This window comes from Phodopus roborovskii, unplaced genomic scaffold, assembly GCF_943737965.1.
Source record: "Phodopus roborovskii unplaced genomic scaffold, PHOROB, whole genome shotgun sequence".
Classification (NCBI taxonomy): Eukaryota; Metazoa; Chordata; class Mammalia; order Rodentia; family Cricetidae; genus Phodopus; species Phodopus roborovskii.
In genome coordinates this window covers 5,134,959-5,156,657 of record NW_026125546.1, presented here as the reverse complement: position 1 = coordinate 5,156,657, position 21,699 = coordinate 5,134,959, and the positions used below count along the sequence as shown (strand labels likewise).

The 21,699-nt window shown below is 38.3% G+C and overlaps 1 protein-coding gene across 1 annotated transcript; it reads left to right on the top strand.

The window, feature by feature from the left end:
• Positions 1–7,599: 7,599 nt before the first annotated feature.
• LOC127216496 (uncharacterized) lies at positions 7,600–21,267 on the top strand. The gene is made up of 3 exons (XM_051177206.1): positions 7,600–7,730; positions 9,796–10,930; positions 21,208–21,267. The coding sequence occupies exons 1-3, from the start codon at positions 7,600–7,602 to the stop codon at positions 21,265–21,267; spliced, it is 1,326 nt and encodes a 441-aa protein (XP_051033163.1).
• Positions 21,268–21,699: the final 432 nt, after the last annotated feature.

Sequence of the window (21,699 nt, the reverse complement as noted above, 5' to 3'; positions counted from 1 at the left end):
CCTGACCCTTTCCCAGGGGGAGCAGCACCTTGGGCAGGATGTAGAGTATGATAACAACTACATCTTGCTTTATGATAAATTATTAACATAAATATCAAAATGGAATTAGTGTCTTTTTATTCCTCTGTACAAGCACTACTTAGTTTCTTTCCTCTTCCCTTCCTGTCTAGTTTTACCAGCACTGGCTGGTCTTAAACTTCTTCTTTGGTATGCCAAGCTTGCAAATTCCTAAGCCTCCATTTTTTCTTTCTTTTATACAAGTTTTGTCTGTTTTCCATTCTTTTATCTGTATACTTCTTCCAGTTTCTCCTGCTTTTTCTTATTACTTTGTACCTACCATCCCACATGAGGTGGTTAGCCATTTTAACTTAGTATCACACTGTCACTCAGGGGACTCATGGGATCAACATTCCTAGGTCCCTTCTTGTTTTGAATTCTACTCTAATGAATTCTGTACCCACTCACATATCACTCTTACTGATGTTTTCCTGTGATTCATCCTTGACTTCCCCATACTCTATGCTTAAGACATTTCTATGTGTTATAAATAGTTTATGTGATTTCTATGAAAAAGAGCTTATAAAATAAAAGAAGAAATAAATTAGATTATCAGCTGTCTCTGCCTCTGGTGGCAGTGTATCTAATCTTCCAAGCCATTTTTTCCATTCTTGGTACATGTTTCTCTTCCTATCCTCTATTTTCTCCTGTTTAATTTCCTAATTATGGTTCATTTCTAATGTAAGTCAATCAGCTTTATGTCTTCTCTATTTTTCTAAATTGATGAAAACATTTTTCTGAAGACAATCCTTTCCCCAAAATGAACTTAATCCTTTCTGATATACACACTGCAATTGTTTTTATTCAATTTATTTTCTTAAATAAACCATCTCTATTTTCTTAAATTGGTCAGTGATGCAAAAGTATCTCCTTAAGAAGCAGGAATTAGACACTGTTTAGAAATCTAATCTTTTATGTTCATCTATAATAAATATCTGCATTCAATTGTATGCAATGTCTCCACTTGAGGTAATTTGTGTCCCCTCTTTGCTTTAAAATTTCACCTGGAACACCATACCTGTAAGACAGCTTTACCTTTGCTTGGACTGAAAGTCTCTGTACCCCAGCCTTCATCTCGTCTGTGCTTACTGGAGTTTCCTTTAGATACTGCCTCTGCCTTAGGAGCAAGTCCTCAGTATCAATTACTTTCTGATTGCTGGCATTTTTCTCTCATACTGAGTGGCACTCTACTCTCTGAGGTACATTTCATGGACCTGCAGCCTGTGTTCCATTCTATCCTCAGCTTCATTTCCTCATAGATCATCTCATGGCTAACAGATTGTCTTTTGTATATTTTGCAATAACTCTTCCATGGTGCCTATCATGCCTCATTCTCACCTTAGCATTTCATGCTTCTCTTCATTCTGTAGATCAAAATATATTGAATATGAATCACGAACCTCGAGTTGTCAAAGATAGCAATATGATTAAGAATACTTCTATTTCCTTTGTCCTCATAGTCCAAGAGGAAAGATACCTAGATAGATAATTTACAGAACTGGAAGGATGTCTTCACTGGGTCTGGTTATTAATGTGCTATTTCCATACAATACATTTTATAATGTCTTACACTATTTTAGTATATGTATATAGAACCCCTTGATTTTGCATTCATAGTTTTAATAAAACAAATATCAAAAGTATTCAGATTTTGTATTATATTACTCTCATACAATAGACATTTTTATGTTCATACACTGGGGAAAAGACTCCCTTCTATCCTATAACTATGAGGCTCTTAATCAAGTTGGTTCAATCCTTTGTGTCAGTTTCAGAAACCAATAGGTGTTATGAGAGGCCATCCTTAGCTCACATTTAATTGATCTAATAGGTAGTTCAGAATATTACTTTTCAGAACAAGCAAGTTCTGGAGGAAATTTGTTTTTACCTACTTAGACAGAAATCAGGTGTGTAGTTCTAGTACAAATTACTCACACATGAAGTAGTGAAGGAAGGAAGTTATAAATTTTGAAGGATGATATCATGACCTCCCTTTGGGAAGATAAACATAGTTGTAATCATAGTCTTAAGTTTTGTTTGTTTCAAGATGTGGAGTGGGCATTAAGACTAGCCAGACTAACTTTTTTGTAGAGTTCTTTTAGTTCTCATTTGAATTCACTGCTACACCAATAACAACTTTTCTCTCTGCTCCCCAGATCCTTGACCTTCCTATCATGTTGTAGGCAGATGTTCCATGTTTCTACACAGTGGAAAAGATGGAAAGCTTCAGTGATACACTATTCTCTAACACAATAGTATAACAAATAATTAATCATTCCTTCTTCCTTCCTTTATTGTTTTCCTTTTCTTGTTAAACCAGCTTATTTCCTCCACACCCCTCACCAGTATATGTATTAGTATGTAACTAAGCTGGCCTGGAACTCCTTATATATCCATGGTGACCTCAAATTCATGGCAACCCTCATGCTTCAGATTTCCCAATACTGTGATTACAAATGTTAATCACCATACTACCTGACTGCTACTTACTTTGTTAAGAGCTTATATTATTGAACTTCTTGGAACCTAAGCCTACAAATTATACCCTCTCTTATAGACTTCCCATCTCATCCTCAATCCATTTTTAGTTTCCCTGCCTCAAACTGTGACCTTTATGATCTAGCTGAATTGACAGCATGTATAAAATAGAAGAGAGCATTCTCTTCTGTTTTCTGTAAGTATGATACCTTTCACACTATTTTTCATTTCCATACTTCTTAGAACATTGCCTGTGCCATTTGTTGTCTTTGTTCATTACTAACAAATCATCCTTGGAAATCTTAGTGTCTGTTTCCATTCTCTCTATTAACTTTCTCCCCATGACTCTATCTGGCAGGTAAGTACACTCAGATCCTCTATACCTAGTGGGTTTTGGAATTCTTCCAGGGTCTCATACACTGGTATGACATAACCTCTTATATTGATGCTTCTCTTCCAATAGATATCTCCTACCATCTAGTAATACACTTCCTTTTTATTCATAATAAGTAAGTTAAGTAAGTTTGTCTTTTCTCCATAAGTAATTGCAAACCACATGTTGTGGTCAACACCACAGTTTGAACCTACAGTGTTATATTTTTCTCCCATTGCTCTTTTGTGTATTACTGTCTTGAGGAAGAGGGGTACTTACTGCTGGTTACCAGTTAATGAAGCTGATCACAGCTTCAAAGTATACCAGTCACAGCAATATTGTACAGCCAGTCAAAAACCTACCTTCCCACCTACAATCAGTATTTTTCCCAGTGGTCCTGATACAGAATACAGGCCAATCAAGGGCACAATAAACACGTATAGATTAATCTAATATGAAAATTACTTAGTAGTTGTGATGGTTAGTTTTTGTCAGCCTGACATAAGTTAGAGTCATCGAAGAAGAGACAAAATCCTTTCATCAGATTGGCCTTGAAGCAAGTCTGTGGGGGCATTTTCTTGATTAGTGATGGCTGTTGAAGAGTCCAGCCTATTGTGAGAGGTGCCACTCCTGAGCATATGGTCCTGGATTGTATGAAAAAGCAAGCTTAGCAAACCATGAGGAGAAAGCCAGTGCCATCTTGTCTGTAACCTCTTCCTCAGTTTCTGCCTCTATGTCCCTGCATGACAGACAAGCTAAAGCTGAAACAAATTCTTTTCTCCTCAAGCTGTTACTGATGATGGTGTTTATCAAAGCAACAGCAACACCAAACAAACAGGGGCAACAGCTGAGTTTGATATGTTATTCTTGAGTTTATTTTTTTCTATAACCTTTTTAATGAGCCACTTTCTTTTCAGAAGAGAAATATTTAAATCCCACTCTATAGATATTAGAATATGAGTTTATTTCTCTTATAGACTATAAATTAAAAAAAAAAGACTGCTGCATTCTCTCCTCTTTTGTGAGGATGATGAAACCATGTTAGAATTCTGCCCCTCACTTCCTGTTTTGTTTTTTATTTAGGTCACGTGCTTTGCTGTGTCCTGAAGGGCTGCACTCTGCATTAGGAAGCCTGTGGGTGGTAGGCTGTTCATGACTGCGGCAGTGAAAGCTCTATCACACTGCTGACTGCTTTGGCTTAGACAGTAGGAAACATCTGGTCGTTTTCTGATATTTATCAAGACAGGACTGTTTCCTTTAAAAACAGTTTTACCTGGACAATACATTACACAATAGCAGAGGAATTTTATAACGCATATAGAAAAGAATAATGTGATTTTTTTCAAGATGGAAATTGCTTTGAAAAAATGTCATTAGATAGTTATATTCTCAAAACATATCCACATATATATTTCTAGTTTACTCAGATGACTAGGGTCCTGAATTTTTTGTCATACATGAAACTTCTGTCTCCAGTGAATATTTATGCTTTGAAACTAATGTAGGAGCCAGCTGTCTGCCAGCCACACACATGCCGTCTTCACAAAAAACTCACTTTGGTACCATTGATTGAGGGTGAATGCTCTGAAGAATGTTGTCCATGTTGACGTCACATGCTCTACCTTTGCACACTTTCCTTTATGTAGAGAGATATTCTTGCTCTCTTTTTCTCCCCACCATTACGTTCTATTTTAACCTACTTGAAAATAGTATATTTTTAAGAGCTTTAGAATCTAGACTGCAGCACTGACTTCTAAATGAGTTAGGAAAGCATTCTGGGATAGTAAGGATGTTGGTGTTAGCTTCTCGATCTTTAAAGTTCTAATGTATTTATAAGCCACACTCAAATGAGCTTGGGTGAGAAGACTATGAAATGTAAAAACAGATTAATGAGTAGAATTTGCTTTTTCTATTTCCAAACTCAACCCCAAACAGTTGCAATCTTGCAGGGAAACATTTTTGAAGGAGGGTAGTTCTTCCAGGCCTTTCTACTTTCACAGAAGCCGATGATGGATGTCTAGATGCCACCTCCCTTCTGACTTGTACATCAGAAAATTGGACTCAATAAGTTATAGTTATGGTTTCAGAGTTAGCAAATATATCAACCCCTTATACTTGGACCAAAGTAAGACATGGCTAATCGATCTCAGGGGTCTCCCCTGCTGTGCTAGAAGGGCTTTATAATCCTTCCCAATAGCCCTGCAGATTTCCTATTGATTGAGTTGATATGACAATAAATCTATTTGCTTTCCCAGGTTTAGGCTTTTCTGAATATAACAGATAGACCAATCACCAGGGTAAAGCAAAAGCATTAGTCACTTTCTAAAAGGAAAGCAGAAAACCCACTTTGTGTAATACATGACTCTGTGAGGAGGGTATGACTGCGTGTGTTCTCAGTGTCCCCTTATCTCTTGTTTGCAGCGATGCCGGCAAACATTATCTCACCCTGTTTGAATAGACTTCTCAACGCACCTCTCCCACGTCTCCGCCGCTGATCTATTTCCACCCATTACATAACTGCCACCATCCAGGACAAGTTGTCCTTCCTTTCCTCTTAACTTCCGCTTCCCTGTTCCTTCAGAATCCTCCAATATGCCAGTTGCTTAATCATCTCCTATTTCTTTTCTTGGGTGATTACCTTCCTCACTATCTGAGGTTGTTGTCAGTTTTCTCTTCTGCATAAACAATAAGGAAATTTTTGCTTCTGATTTACTTTAGCATGTCATAACTCTTTGTACCCCCTTGCCAAAACACTTCTTAAAACACTGGGGCCCTTTTAACCATTTCTTCTTAATGCCTTACAAAGACTTAAAAACCCTCAGCATCTGCCAAGTGTTTCCCTCTCCCCTTGGCTTCTCAGAATTATTCTGGACACATTCCCTTTCTTTGGCTTACCTGGCCTTGTCTGAGTGATATGTCTTCTCTGCTTGGTCTCTTTGTGTTTCCTTTGGTGACAGCTTACTTACCTCCTGCATTCTTATTCTTGACTTACTTCTCCTTATAAACTAAACTTCAAAATGTCTTCTCTCTTTAGGACTTTCAAATTAATTTCAGCCTAATAGGCTAGTTTTGTATTTTCAGCCCCCCTATTGAAATATTAAATAGTGACTAACTTTTTTTTCCAGTCGATTTTAACTTTGAAGAGTTTGTGTGTGTGTGTGTGTGTGTGTGTGTGTGTGTGTGTGTGTGTGTGTACATTGTGCAGGTGTATATGTGTATTCAGAGGGCAGAAGACAACCTCTGGGGTTATCCCTTTGTAACATGCTTCCTTTTGCTTTTGAGATAGGGTCTCTCATTGGCTTCAGGCTCATGAAATAACCTAGATAGAGCAAGTTCTGGGATAACCGCCTGTCTATTCATCCACAAAGCTGTCATTACAAGTACATGAAAGTACTTTCAGCTCTTATTAAATAAATGTGAGGTTGGAGTAAGGATCGAACTCTGGTCCTTGTGCTTGCAAGATAAGCACTATGCTAGTGCAGCTATCTCTTTCCCCTCCAAGAAAAGCTTTTGGCCTGAATTTTAATCTACTGGAGGTCTAAAAAATGCCAATTGCTATTTATAAAATATGTTTATTGTGGCCATTTCTTCTAATTCATATGTCCATCCCATCCTCTTTAAAGTCCTTTCCACCTCTAAACAAAAAGTTATAAAAAAAATCATATTCTAACTTTGGGTCCATCCTGATAGTCACTCTTCATAAAGCCATTGTATGCAAGGTCCTTTGTTCTATAATCTTAAAACATATGTCCCCATTGAAAACCATTATGGTATTACTGTTTTTTGTTGTTGTTGTTTTGTTTTGTTTTGTTTTTGAATGGGAGGCTGAGTTCCTTATTCAACAGTTCAGTTTCTTTTGGAGTCAAGTTAAACCTACCTGCAAAGCAATTGTTACCCAGGTAATTAGTAAATATCAAGATTTATTGCTTTTATTTCTTCTCACTTTAATTTATGTATTGGTTCTCTCTACTTCTATATTACCCTGTATGATTCTACTTAACTTTTAACACCAAAATAAAATGATTCTAGCATTTATATTGACCAAGGAACTGACCAAGGGAAAGACAGAGAGAGAGAGGCAGTTGAGGGAAACCTTGGAAGATACCTAAGATAGATACACAACAGAAATAAGCGTAGCAACGTGATGGACTGCTGAGGGAAGGATGTAAGAAGGTCAATCCTATGAGTGTAAGACAATCAGTGCATAAAGAAAAGCAAGAAATTATGCTCAAGTGTAGGAAGAAAGTCAGGAAAATTTGATATAATACAGTTCCAAAGACAGAAGGCTTTATAAAAGAAATGAAATGAGAGAAAAAGTAGAAAGAACCAGTAGTCTTGAATGTGGGATGGGTGCCACCATGACCCTGAGGAGGGTCCTTTTAGCGGTGTGCTGAAATTTCATTACAGATGAGCATGTTGGCTGGAGGTTCAGAATTAAGGAATGGAGATGAATAAATATGGAGAATGTTTTGAGAGCTTTCAGAGCTGCAGGAGGTGAGGGCTTACCCTCTTCCTTGTGAGAGGCTTTAAAGAGCTTCAACATTCATGTTTAAAGGCAAAAGAAGAAAACTCTTCCTTGTGTAAAGTTCTGCAATGGTAAGAGATGACAGGTGAGAAAGTGCCGCCAGGGGCTTTGACCATAGCAAGGAGGAGGACCACAAATTCTGTTGTAAAGGAGAGCAAGCATAGGCATGGGTGAGCAGAGACGGCGAATGTATGTGATGGCATATGACGCGTATGTGATTCCAATCCCAACTAATGACAGCAGGAAAGAATGGAAAATGGGCAATGTAGGGGACCGTGAAACTCTAAATCCACCGCTGTAAAGTGACTATTCTAAGAAATAATAAAATAATGCTAACACACGTTTTGGCCTGATGGAAAAGCATAAAAACAAGGGGAAACTAATAGTAAATTTATTTATTACGGGTGTTCTAAAAAGACTTGGGTGATCAAAATATGGGATCATAAATGTATTTCTGATTCTACTAAAGCACTAATAGGGTGTTGGGTTTTTTTGGGGGGGGTAAAAATGAGAGAAAAGAAATGTGCAAAACAAAGGGGGAAGGAGTTGTAAACGGATTGGACATCACGAGGAGATTCAAGACTGGTCTCAGTACCTACTCTCACTACCCCAGAGGAAAGCCCTCTCCATCTAGAACTCGCTACCACAATTATGGAGTTGTTCACCAACCAAATGTCATCTACCATATATCTGCTATATTTCTACATGTTGTCTTCACTTTGCCAGCCTGATTAGTAGCCCTGTGTGCATATGTCAATACGTATAGCTTTTTCTGCACTCGGCATTGAAAAAATCTCAATAAATATTTGTTAAATGAAACAGGGAACAGGAAGAGCAGAAAGATAGCAACAAGGACACTTGGGGACAAGGTACTGCAGTTTTCTTTCGCTTCACAGGTTGTCCAAATGTGTCTTGCTGAGTCCATTTCCTTTTCTTGTTATGTTTAAAAGTTAGTGGAAGGTGTTTTGGTCTTTTATTGATCAAAAGATTGAAACATTAGATTAGGCCATTCAAATTAGCCAAACAAACGTGTTAGCTGTTCATTAAGCTAGCATTTGTTCCTTCTTTTTATTCACAACATGAGGCAGAAAATTGTGAAATTTTCCAGCAATTACAATTCAATTCAGCAGGCCTGTCTGCAAATGAGTCACCCGCTTGTCTGGACAGTGAGAGGCCATTATTCACGTGGCTATGCCCTGTGGCTGTGCCTGTAGCTGACCATGAATGGTAGCAAATGTCTGATTTTCCAATTCCTTTTTAATTTCCTACTTTAAGAAGAAAACAATTTAAAGTAATCTGGTAAACTGCACTGAACACCGGTGCTGATGTGGTTTTCTCAGTAATGGTTATTCTTATTACAGTAATAATTAGTACTTTAATAATTACTGATCATTACCATCTACAGGAATATTTTTTTTTCACTTCAGCTCTTAATCTGTGAAGAACCAGAACAATTGCCGATTCTTAATTTTTATGGCAAGGTGTTAATACCTCCAATGAGGTAAACCTCTTAGAATCTGAACTCAAGCTAACTCAAGCTATCCCTCTGCAGTTTACAGATTTTCACGAAGTGTCAAAGACACGATGAAAAGTAAAAAAAAAGTTTAAGAAGTAAAAGAAATAAATAGCTGTGAACTAGACTTTGAAGTGCTGCTTTAATTTCTGCACTGAATCAATACATGTTGTTTTGTAGCTAAAGTGAATGAATTTTTCACACAAGAAGCTAATGGCCTAATGGAGCTAAATAACATCATGTCTTTTGAGCAAACCTTTAATTTCTTTGTGTTTTTCTTCTTCTACTTTGAGCAATAGTCATCATAAAAGTCATCATCAGTCATCAGCCCTCCACCTCCTCCTCATCCCTATCATTATCATCTCAGGTACTTCATTCAAACCATGGCGGTCACCCACAGATGATGCTCTATATTTCCTTATAGAAAGTATTCTTTTAGAAATACAATATTTTTAATCATTTGAAAATATATCTTGGCATCTTGATGATATCTATTTTCCCCTCCTTTCTCCAATTCCTCCTAGATCCACTCCTTCTCTACTCCACCCTCAACTTCATATCTTCCTTTATTATAGTATTACTTTAGAAGGGACTATTTCAAGCAGCTGGTCTGGTCCTTTGACTTGTGTGAGATGATACTATTCTATGTTTACTTAGAAGGAACTTTTAAAGGCCTTGTGATAAATGTGATTTAATACATAATCTCTGAGTCATTTTTCCCCCATTGCTTCCCTTTCTTTCCTCCTCTTCCTCCTCCTCCTTCCTACACCCTCCTCCTCTTGAATTTGTGTTTTGAGAGCGAGTCTTGTTTTTCAGTTTGGCTATCTAAGAACTCACTATGTGTCCCAGGCAGGCCTTGAATCCACAATTCTGTCACCTTAAGATTCCAAACACACCATACCACACCACTCCACTCCACACCACGCCACACTGCCCCACACTATACCACTATACTCTACACCACCCCACCCCATACTACTCTATTCCATACCCCATTGCTGCACTCCAGTCCACACCAGCAAAGCACACCACCCCATGCCACCACACGACCCCATGCCACCACCACACACCACCCCATGCCACACCACACCACCCCATGCCACCACACGACCCCATGCCACACCACAACACCCCATGCCACCACACGACCCCATGCCACCACACGACCCCATGCCACCACCCCACACCACCCCATGCCACACCACACCACCCCATGCCACCACACGACCCCATGCCACACCACACCACCCCATGCCACACCACACCACCCCATGCCACCACCCCACACCACCCCATGCCACCACACGACCCCATGCCACCACACGACCCCATGCCACACCACACCACCCCATGCCACCACACGACCCCATGCCACCACCCCACACCACCCCATGCCACACCACACCACCCCATGCCACCACACGACCCCATGCCACCACCCCACACCACCCCATGCCACCACACCACCCCATGCCACCACCCCACACCACCCCATGCCACACCACACCACCCCATGCCACCACACGACCCCATGCCACCACCCCACACCACCCCATGCCACACCACACCACCCCATGCCACCACACGACCCCATGCCACACCACACCACCCCCATGCCACCACACGACCCCATGCCACCACCCCACACCACCCCATGCCACACCACACCACCCCATGCCACCACACGACCCCATGCCACCACCCCACACCACCCCATGCCACCACACCACCCCATGCCACCACACGACCCCATGCCACCACCCCACACCACCCCATGCCATGCCACACCACCCCATGCCACCACACACCACCCCATGTCACACCACACCACTCCATGCCACCACCCCAACCACCCCATGCCACACCACCCCATGCCATGCCACCACCCCACACCACCCCATGCCACACCACACCACTCCATGCCACACCACCCCACCCCATGCCACCACCCCACACCACTCCATGCCACACCACCCCACCCCATGCCACCACCCCACACCACCCCATGCCACACCACACCACCCCATGCCACGACACCACCCCATGCCACCACCCCACACCACCCCATGCCACACCACACCACCCCATGCCACCACATCACTCCATACTGCATTATACTGCATCTCTCCATACCACACTGGTTTTTTTTTTTGTTTGTTTGTTTCATTTTGTTCTTGTTTGTTTTGTTTTTTAAGCTCTTATGAATTTAAAAATACCTCACTTTCCTTTGCATTGAAAATGTTTCCCAAATTTTTGTCACTTCATCTTGACAGTTCATTAGATTTAATGATGCAGACATCTGGGCTGAATGTTATTTTTGTTAATAAGGGTAAATTCCATTTAAAATATATCCCAACTAAAATTTGAAGATTTTGTAAGCACCACAGTCACCTGGGCATCATTTCAAAGCACATGTGATTAAGTAATTTCTCAAGATACATTGCTGGTGTTGATCATCTGTACACACTGTGAAAACCATTGCTTGAACAGTTAGCATCAGAAACATTGTGTTATATGAATCACAGTTAACCCTAACCCTTCCAGAATCCTGGGCTCCCTGGTCATTAGGGAAAATCTCATAATCTATGATTTCTTCTGGAAGTGCTGTTTTGTGTCTGAAAACCTGACAAAACCTATATACAAAGTGAATAACAATGTTTTCCCGATGCAATATCCCTGTGTCTTTTGAAAGATAATCTCCACCAGAGTGGCGTCTCCCTCTCTGTCCAATTTTCAGTTGGTATGACACTTCTGGCTTTCTATTCTAATAGTTACTCTAAATTCCATTCTGGTTATTGTAGTATTTCTTTCATTCCTGGTTCTCCTATGTGGACTGATTTTCCTGACATTATAGTTTCTCACTTTCTGTTTCTAGTAGACTATATTTCTTATTGTTTTTATTGTGTTTACAAAATGCTTAAGGTCTAAATAAACTCTATCGCTTCTGCCTTCAGCCTTTAATTGGCTTTAAGAGATGGACCTCACTGCTGTCCCTCTCAGTACCTCTAACCTTTGGGTTAATGCATCAAAGACTGATACAGTACTCAGACTTAAAGGAGATTTTTCTCAGTTCTCCTTTCCTTTCAAAGTTAGGAAAGTCCTCCTGCATTCTAGAGGTAGGGAGGGCTAGATCTGGAGACTTTTCTGGGAATGAATGTATCTAGGTTTATTCCAGGAGAACCTTAGACAAGATGTGAAATGAATTCATTATGTTTATTTTTAAAAGCCTAAGACATAACAATATGAGAAATGTGCACTCATATAAATCATTCCTGTACTAGCTACTTTTCCTAAATATCTGGACAAAAACATCTTGAGGGAGAAAGGTTTATTTGGCTCAGAGTTCAAGGATTTAGTTGTCATAGCAAGAAAGTCATGGGGACACACATTAAGGCAGCTGGTCGCATTGCATCCATAGGGACGAAGGAGAGAATGAGACAAGTGATTCTAATGCTCAGTCTTATAGGATCCTAGCCCATGGAATGGCACCATCACAATGAAGGTGGGTCATCTCACCCTAATTAACCTATCTAGACAACCCTTTCACAGACATGGTCAGAAGCCTGTCCCTTAGTTGGTTCTAGATTTCCTAATTTGACAACCAATATTAATTATCACAGGGATATCACATTCTGGGAACAGTATGATAGAGGAAAAGACAAACCTAGGGGTTATGCATAGAATTAGGAGCACAAGCCAAGGAAGGGATGACTTCATTAAGCCATACCTGATGTATGTTTTATCCAAATGTAGCAAACACTAAATTATGGCCTGGGAAAGAACTTTAACTTTAGATAGAGAAGGGGGAGTCAAATTCTTTGTGGCCTATATACCCCTTAAAAGGTATAAAAATACTGCATCGGGAAAGCTTTTTGTTTTTATTTATTGCGTACAAGTATGGCCAGGTTTTGAAACAGAAAACAATACTCATTAAAGAGATCCTAGCTGAGATTGTACTTGACTTTTTCTCAGAGCCTTGCACTGATGATCAGGGACTCTGCATCCAGAAGAGGAAAGTGAGCTGTAGCAGCGGACAATGGAGTGCTGCTGACCAACATTGTATAAAAGGCCAAAAAATGCCTTCTACTTGATCGCATCCATGAGTATGAGTATAGGCTAGCCCCTATGACTTCTCTCCCAGTGACAGCCAGGCAAAGCATCACACCTCTCCATAGAAAAAGCAGCAAAGTAAAACAGAGATTATATCTCAGCCTACAGCCTTTAAATGAGGTACAGACTCCATGCTGTACCACCTTTAAAAAATAAAAATGATTTAAAACCAAAACTAGCCTTGTGTATTTTTCCACCAGCCTTTATTGCTTTTCTGTAGCCTTGAGATCCTCAAATTGTATCTCATTAGGCTGTAAGGTCATTTTTGTTTCCATGTATCCTTTGCTTATTTTCCTTTTGTCTCTGTATTTTCTTTTGTAAATTATATCCAATTCACCTGTCACAAATGCAAAAGGAAAATAATTCTTGCTAGACTAGTCCCATAGAGATTTGTTAGTGTTTATAGAGGTGACCCAGAAGAGGGGCTATCTTTGGCTAGGTACTTCCTCAAGGATGAGCAGAACAGAAAACATTATTCTTTTCTCTTCTGTCCTGGCAATCCTTTTACAAAAGCATTAAGTGAACTAGTAGTCCAAGCACCAGGGAAGTTGAGGCAGTAAGAACTGTTGTTTGAGGCCAATCTTACTTGCACAATGCATTTGAGGCCATCTTAAGCTAAATGAGACTGTGTATTGAAAAGCTCAACAAGCGAAACAAACAGTCATAAATGACAATAAGAAACATGAGTGAATATTGTTGGAAATATACAATATGATTTACACTTATAGATACTGTATTTTAGTGCAGGTGACTATAAAAAGATGCCACATAAAGAACAGACCAACAATTCATACACAACACAGATTCCCTGAGAATCGAGTGGGCGGAACTCTGTTAGCCAACACGATACATTACAGTGTAGATAGAATATATGTATAAAGCGTTCTCCTTGTGTTCAGCAAGTTGGAATAATTTTATCTTTCATGCCTGAACCCCAAATTATAGCTCTCAACAAGAGAAAAAGAAAAGGTAGAGAATTTGTTCTGTTTGGGATACATGTGCATCTCTAAGGACTGGTTCTTTCTGCTAAACTTTTAGTGCATTTTAACCTTTTGTTTAGTAATAGACATTATTCGAAAATTTGCATATGTGTTTTGAAAGATTTTTAACATTCTTCTGAATTTTACTGATAGTTTGCCACCTCATAATTTCCTGGTGACTCACATTTTTGGTTCTTAATTCAAATGAGTTTTGCTAGTCTTCTCAGCTTCCTGATAGAATAATTATGTATGCCGCATCTTAGTGTGCTTTCTGGTGATAAATTATATTATAATTGTCCCTGCCAGAGCTGCTTTAGTTAAATGCCCGGTAGCATTTTCATTACACAAGTCATTTTCCTCCCCAAGGCTTTGAGACTCTACTCTTCCAAAGTCTACTTTTGTTATTCAGCTGCTAATAGAATATTCATATTGAAGAAAGGCAAAGCAGATCTACCTAATATTTGGACTTAACCCCAATGGATTCCTTTGATTAAAATTCCTACAAAGGAAAAGGAGAAGGTCCTATTAACACTCTTATAGAAAAAAACAACAACCATGCTGGTTGTTGATTTGAAAAACAGGGTGAAGTGTAGAATGTATTCCATGCCCGAATGTTTTTTCCCCTCACACAAATGTGAAATCACTAGCCTCCCACTGGTTGTTTTCAAGATAGTTTGATGGAGTTAGAAAAAAAAGGATTAAGAGAACAAGTGAGATCTTAGAGGATGGACGGCTGGCCAAAACAAGTTATATTATGAACTGTCTGCACAGCACAGTTCTGTAGAAAAAAATATTGAGTGAATCCAATGGAACACATAAAAGTAGATGAAGGAAATCTCTGTTTTATAGAACATGGAGTAGAAAATTTTCTGCAGATACACAATGTATAAACACATGCTAATATGTACAAATAATAAAACCTACCGGTTGTGCAAAGAGTACTCCTTCAAAATTCTTTTTATGTGTAGAAAGTACCAATTCTATATTTATATTCACAAATAATAACATAAGTTCAAACCAAATTATATCACGAATAAAGTATGTCTACTGTCTGACAACTTAAGTATCAATGATTAAAATAAATCAAACTGGAAAGAATAAACACATTAACAAAATCATGTTGTATGTCCATATTACTCATTTCTTATTTGGTAACACAATGCTATGATGCATATGCTGATACAGAATTTAAAATCGATTTGAACCTTTGTTTTCTATCTAACACAAAGCCCTCTTTTCCTTGTAATTTTGACTTTCTCATCTGTCATATGAATGTAGTACCTGTTCTGGAGGGTCAGTATGACAATTACCTATTGTATAAAATATACAACTAATCTCTAATATGTCCTTAATATAATTTTCTACGTATCATAACAACAATTACAAATGGGAATGTTTCACACAACATGAACCATGTACTGCTTCAGTTTAAAGAGCATACTGTTTAGCTGCAACTCTGGCTATATCTCTGACAATGCTAGGCATGAAAGCAGAAAGAATAGTATCAATTGTCTAGGCTGTCCTGGGATGCACATTGCACAGGACTTTTATCTTTAGGCTCTTGCAAATTGTCAGATTTGATTCCCCTTAACACAAAATCTAAAATATATTTCTGAGCCATACATAAAGGCCAGGAGGTCACTGATGCTGTGACCAAAGAATTCACAAGCTGGTAAGAAACAGATGCACTACAAAACATACTTCACTGTGAAAAGCACTACACGGGAGATTTGGTGAGAACTTTATAATCAGACTGCCTGGGCTCAATAGGTAGGAAAACAGAAATGGTTGGTTAAAGTGTGAATCACTTGGAATGATAATATACACTCCAAATATTTTATGTAAATATGGAATATACAAAGAATGAGTGTGTGCATTTGAATGTGTCTGCTGAATGTATGGCCTACACCTACTCTTCATTTCTGATGAGGCAAATTGTAATGCAATGTTGAGTTCCCACTCTAACTTTTTGGAAAGTTAAATGACCTCAGTGACTTGAAAAACAATTTGAGAACCAGAGGAAGTTTAAAAGAATAGAAATGTCTTGTCCTTACATAATAAGAGTAGTTTATAAAATTAATAAATTTTTACAGTTATTTGTAAATTTATCTGTGTTTTCATAAAACACTTATTCTTTTAAAACTTTCATATCATAGACTCATACAGTGTTTAACTAAATCACATTAGTAAAATACTATATATTAACTAGAGCAAATAAATTAAAGAACAAGTACAAATGGATTAAACTAAATACATGTTTTACTTATGGAAGTTATGGCTGCAGGGAAATTCAAATTATGTTGTACAACAGCACGTTTGAGGTACCAGTTAACTTGAGCAGTTAAAGAAATATAGACAACCCAGATGGCAAATGGTGGTATGTTTAAAGAGTCTTATAACATCATACATAGAGTTAGATAGTAGCATAAAAGTGGATTTGATAGTTGTGATATTTAGGAGCTCCTGGATTGGATTTACAGATAAGGGTCATCCTTGCCATTTGATAATATAGATGGTTTAAGGGAAATAATTCTAAACCATGACATATTCCTTATCAAATGGTCACACAGCATTGTTATGGAGCCTGAAGCATGTAACAGAATGTCCAGCACAAACTATGCTCTCCAGAAACATTAGAGATGGTGGTGATGGTGGCAGTGAGTAAGACCGCATTGGTGTAGTCACATGTAAGTTTATTTCACTCATCTTATCTTTTAAATGCTTCCTCCTCCTCCCTTTGTGTGTATGTGTGTCTGTGTGTATGTGTGTGTGTGTGCACGTCCTTGCACATGAGCCATGAAAAATATGTGCAGATTAGAAGACAATTTGTGGGAGTCAGTTATCTCCTTCCACTAGGGTTCTGGGATTTGAACTCAAATCATCAAGTCTGACAATTGTTGGTAACTTGAAATTGTTTCTAGCATGCATAGGACTATCATATAAACTAATATTTCATGCTTCAGGAACTTGCCCTCCTCAGTTATTCTTAGAGAAAAGCATAACTCTAAAAGCAATCAGATATTTGATCATACCAGATCCTTCAGAAGTAGAAAACTTTGAGTGCCATAAATAGAACTTTCATGACACAAGGTCAGCCACAAGGTAACATCTCCAGTATGGGGCTGGCAGAAAACCCGAATGAATTCATGAATGAAGCTCCTGAAAGACTATTTTAATTTCCTTTTATAATATAGTTTCCTATTTTGTATTCAGAATAAATACTAGTTACAGTCTATTAATATGGTATCAAATATTTCAAAGAATTTCCTTTTTTCCACTCTTTAAGTCTTATCTCTTTGATTTTCAAATAATTGTGTCTATAGACTTCTCTTCCTAACTTCCTCTCACTTTGATTGCTTTGAACAGAAAACTGGATCTGATTTCATACTGCAACAAAAATGTCTTGCATATGAGTCTGTGCCAACATCACACAGACAGTTTAGATGACATGTTTCCAAATGGAATAATTTTCATCTCTTAGCTTTGATTTTGGTCATAGGTCATGTGTTTAAGTTAGACATATAGAAACTGAAAATTACCACCTTTAAACTTTCCTAACTCTTTATATCTGTTCTTCAGGTCAGTAAAAGATTCTTCACAGAAAAAGTTTTAAACCTTTATTATGATAATACATATAGAAATTTCTAAGCATCTATTTGTTCAGGATAATGGACATTTCTGTTGGCTGAATTAAGTCTGTGGAGTAAGATTCAGGAATGGGTGAAATGAGCTCTGGAAAAACGATGTGACTTGGGACTTTAGGGATGCATTGTGGTAAGAAGAACATCTTCAACAAAGGAAAGAGAGACTGTGTAAAGCATTGAGAGACAAGGTTTCAACATTGTCAAGTAGTGTAGCAAGACTGGACTAGATGAGGGTTGAGATGAGTCACAGGATGTGGGTAGCAGGGCCTTGGTAGATTTGCATCACTGATGTTGGAAATGAGACTCTGTGGTTGAAAGGTAAAATATAAAATCCATACATATCAGTGAAGGAAGAAGGGTTCTAATGATGGAGATAAAGAGGAAATATTGATAGCTGTAAGGAAAGCCTTTTCCTCGTGGACAGCTATTTGAGAAATTATTAGACTAATGAAAAAAGTTGAAATATGAAAAAAATATTGATCCGAGGTGAGGTCTATGTAGGAAAAAGTGTGCCTTTGCACCTGAGGGAATCAGAGACGCATTACCTTTGAAGACCATAGACATTTTTCTTCCAAAATCACAGAAATAGAAAAAATTAGAATGATAATACCAAGGAAACTAGAAGGGGAAAAACAGAAAATCGAGAGAACTTTGTCATGTGGCTTTGAACACAGAAGATAGGGAATGGGGTGTGTAATTCCAGTGGGCAGATTTTAAAAACTGTGCTGCTGATTAATTTCTGGGACCTAGCATTAATGATATGACACTGAGTCTATACATCTAGATTGTCAAGCATTTCTAAATAATTCTGGTACTCAGCAATGTTTGGATGTAGGTACTAGAGGTGGGCATATCAGAACAGGCAGGCTTTGAACACTTGATGAGATGAGCCATTGAGGAGTAACTCCTTTCACTTGATATAGCAAAAAAGTGCAGCCTCCTCTCTGCATATCTTCTCCCTTTAGTCTCTAATACATCTTGCACAATTATTTACACATAATCTCCTTTTGTTATGATTTAAAAAACTTGCAATGACTTTTGTATAAATTTTTTTTTTATTTGCTCCCTTTCATCTTCAATTATCCATGTTTTAAAATTCTCTATTTTTTTCTGTTCATAAATTCTTTTTCATTTTCCTCAACCTAAGTTTGCAGAAGGATGGACCAGGCATGGAACAGGACAGCTACAACCTCTACCAAGGAACTTAATCAGGAACATTCATCTTACAAGGCACAGTGTAGAACCCCACTTTTTTTATTTACTTTTAGAACTGTTGCCTGAGTTTCTTTTCATATCATCTGAAAATACTCAGACAAATGATATGGGATGTCCTTTTGTTTGCTGTGAATATACCTTGCTTTTATTGGTTTCAGCCAATGGCCAGGTAGAATATAGCTAATTGGGAAATCCAAACAAAGATGCAGAGAAAAGGAAGGTGGAGTCAGGGAAATGCCATGTAGCTGACAAAGGAGTAACATCCTGGAGAATTACTGGTAAGCCACAGGCTAGCAGCAATATATAGATTAATATAAATAGGTTAATTTGCAACAGAGAGCTAGCCAGCAATATGCCTGAGCCATTGGCCAAACAATTATATTTAATATTAGCCTCTGAGACATTATTTCATAAGCTACCTCAAGGACCCAGCGGACAGGAGAGAAGCCAGTCCAGTAGGACTAGGCAAGACAGAGAAAACCTCCAACTACAGCAAAGCAATATAAAAGATAAGGGATTTAGTGTGGCTTATCTTTCATGTATTCAGCCCTTCATAGTAGGAAGGCCAAATGAGGCAGATAATCACATGGCATCCTCGGTTAGGAAACAGAAAACTATGAAATAATGCTAATGCCCAGTCCACTTCTGTCTTTGTTTTCAGCCAAGGAATGATGCCAGCATAGTGAGCCCATCTTCCTTCCTCAGTTAATCCAAACTGGCATGCTCAGAGGCACATCTGTTAGAAGATTCTAGATCTCCTCTAGATGACAACATTAACCACCACTTATCTCAGGCTCTTCTTAGAATCTACAGTTACAAATTCTTTAAGTATGAGCAAAATTCTGGTGGTCGATATATACCTTCTTTTGCCAATGGATGTACCTGGGAGATGATACTTGTTGAATTTCATTTAATTACATGTGAAAAGGCAACTGAAGGTAGCTTAAAATGAACAGAAAAGCATTAAGACAAAAAAAAAAAAAAAAAAGCCCCAAGGACATCCAGAAATGGGTAAAATCTGAAACGGATAACTTCAACATTCACTAGACTCCCATTCTTAGATTTTAGCATACCAGAGAATTGGTCCAGTTGTCTTAACAAGAATTATTATTGACCTGTGGGCTAATCTTGGATGCAGCCCCTCAGTGTCAAACCTGCTATCAGAGTGAAGTTCTCCAAATTAAAGGAGCAAAACAAAGAATCTGACCCCTCACAGGCATTTCTCCTGAGGTTAGCTCTGAAACTTGCTTGGTACCCCCCATTCTTTCTCCTCAAGATTTTATCCAATAAATAATAGAAAAATTATCTCTTAACAATCTACATTTTTGTAGTTAAGTATGTTACTTTACCCCATTTTGAAATGGAATATATAGTGTATTTCAAAAATCAAAGCAAATACATTCCAGAAAATGTTGCCAGTGTTCTCAAGTGTAAAGGAAGTACTGTCAGAATAGTCACAAGGGCAACAATACATTTAGTTAAATCCCTAATTTCATGCGCATTTTGAATGTGAAACAAAAGTGTGTTGTGCCCCACCCCCAACCTCACACAAAAAGAAAAGGTGAGTGATTGAGGGATTTATACTGACCATTGGCCCAAATGGCATTCCTTCCCATTTCATCCATTGTTAACTATAAACCATGAGGCTTCATCTCTTATGAAAGCATACACACACACACACACACACACACACACACACACACACACGAAATATTCAAAAAGTATTTTTAATTATAGTAGTCATCAAAGTGACATAAAGGAAGGTTTTTTTCTTTTTCATGCACTTTAGAATTTTTTTGTGTGCATGTCACTGATTGAAAAGTATGAAATTATAGCTTCCAAGACTTTCTTTGATTATTTGATTTCATTCTTTAGCAGAGCACTAATAACACTGAGAGTCAGTACCTCTTGACAATGAAGAAGATAACAAGTTTCATGGGATAACAGCAGAGCTAAGGGCAGACTTCATGAACTTGTATTTTAGGCATGTGTCTGTGGTATTGTGTGTGACATGCTGACTCACATATGACTGTGGTATTGTGTGACGTGCTGACTCACATATGACATGGGTCCACTCTAGAAAATGTTGCATGAAAACCTCATTAGCTCACTCATCTCTGAGTAGGAGAGTCACAGATGTCAGAACTCAGGGAAGACCCTGAGCAAGGGAAAAATAAAGTAAAAATCCATAATGTAGGAGATCTATACGAGCACAGGGGAAGACTAGACATTGAGGAACACACAATATACAGGCTGAAATGTCAATAATGAACACAAAGATTTAAGAGCCTTTTTCTAATTCTTATTTCCAGGCCACCATGACACCAGGAGCTTTCTTTACCAACTGTTCCTACCGTGATGTTTTGCCTTGACACATGACACAAAGTAATGGAGCCAAGTGATCATTGATTGAAACCTCTGATACCATGAACCAAAGTAAATCTGTTATTCCTTTAAATTGGTTGACTCATTGGGTAAGAAAAAGTTTCCTTCATACCAAAAATGACACGTGGAAGTCAGTGTGGCATGCAATAGGAATTTTAGTTCTGAGAGAGACACTAAGAATTCTCATACTGTGTCTAATCCAATTTGAGGTAATTCTATTCAGTCATGATGGTTAAAGATTAAACTCTTAAGTTTGTCATCCATTAGATACATGCCACCAGTGTCACATGCAAGGTTGTTATTGCTGAGCCTTATCTTACATATAAAACTACTATATTGTAATTATTCTGAATTTAGACTTTCCACAGAAGTATAATTCTAATTTTACTAAAGGATATTCGCCAAACCACCCCCCCACA

Coding starts and splice junctions, on each gene's coding strand:
- LOC127216496 (XM_051177206.1), top strand. CDS start 7,600: ATGGGTGAGCAGAGACGGCGAATGTATGTGATGGCATATGACGCGTAT. Junction 7,731..9,795: donor GAAACTCTAAATCCACCGCT/GTAAAGTGACTA, acceptor TATGTGTCCCAG/GCAGGCCTTGAATCCACAAT. Junction 10,931..21,207: donor GCCACACCACCCCACCCCAT/GCCACCACCCCA, acceptor TCTTATTTCCAG/GCCACCATGACACCAGGAGC.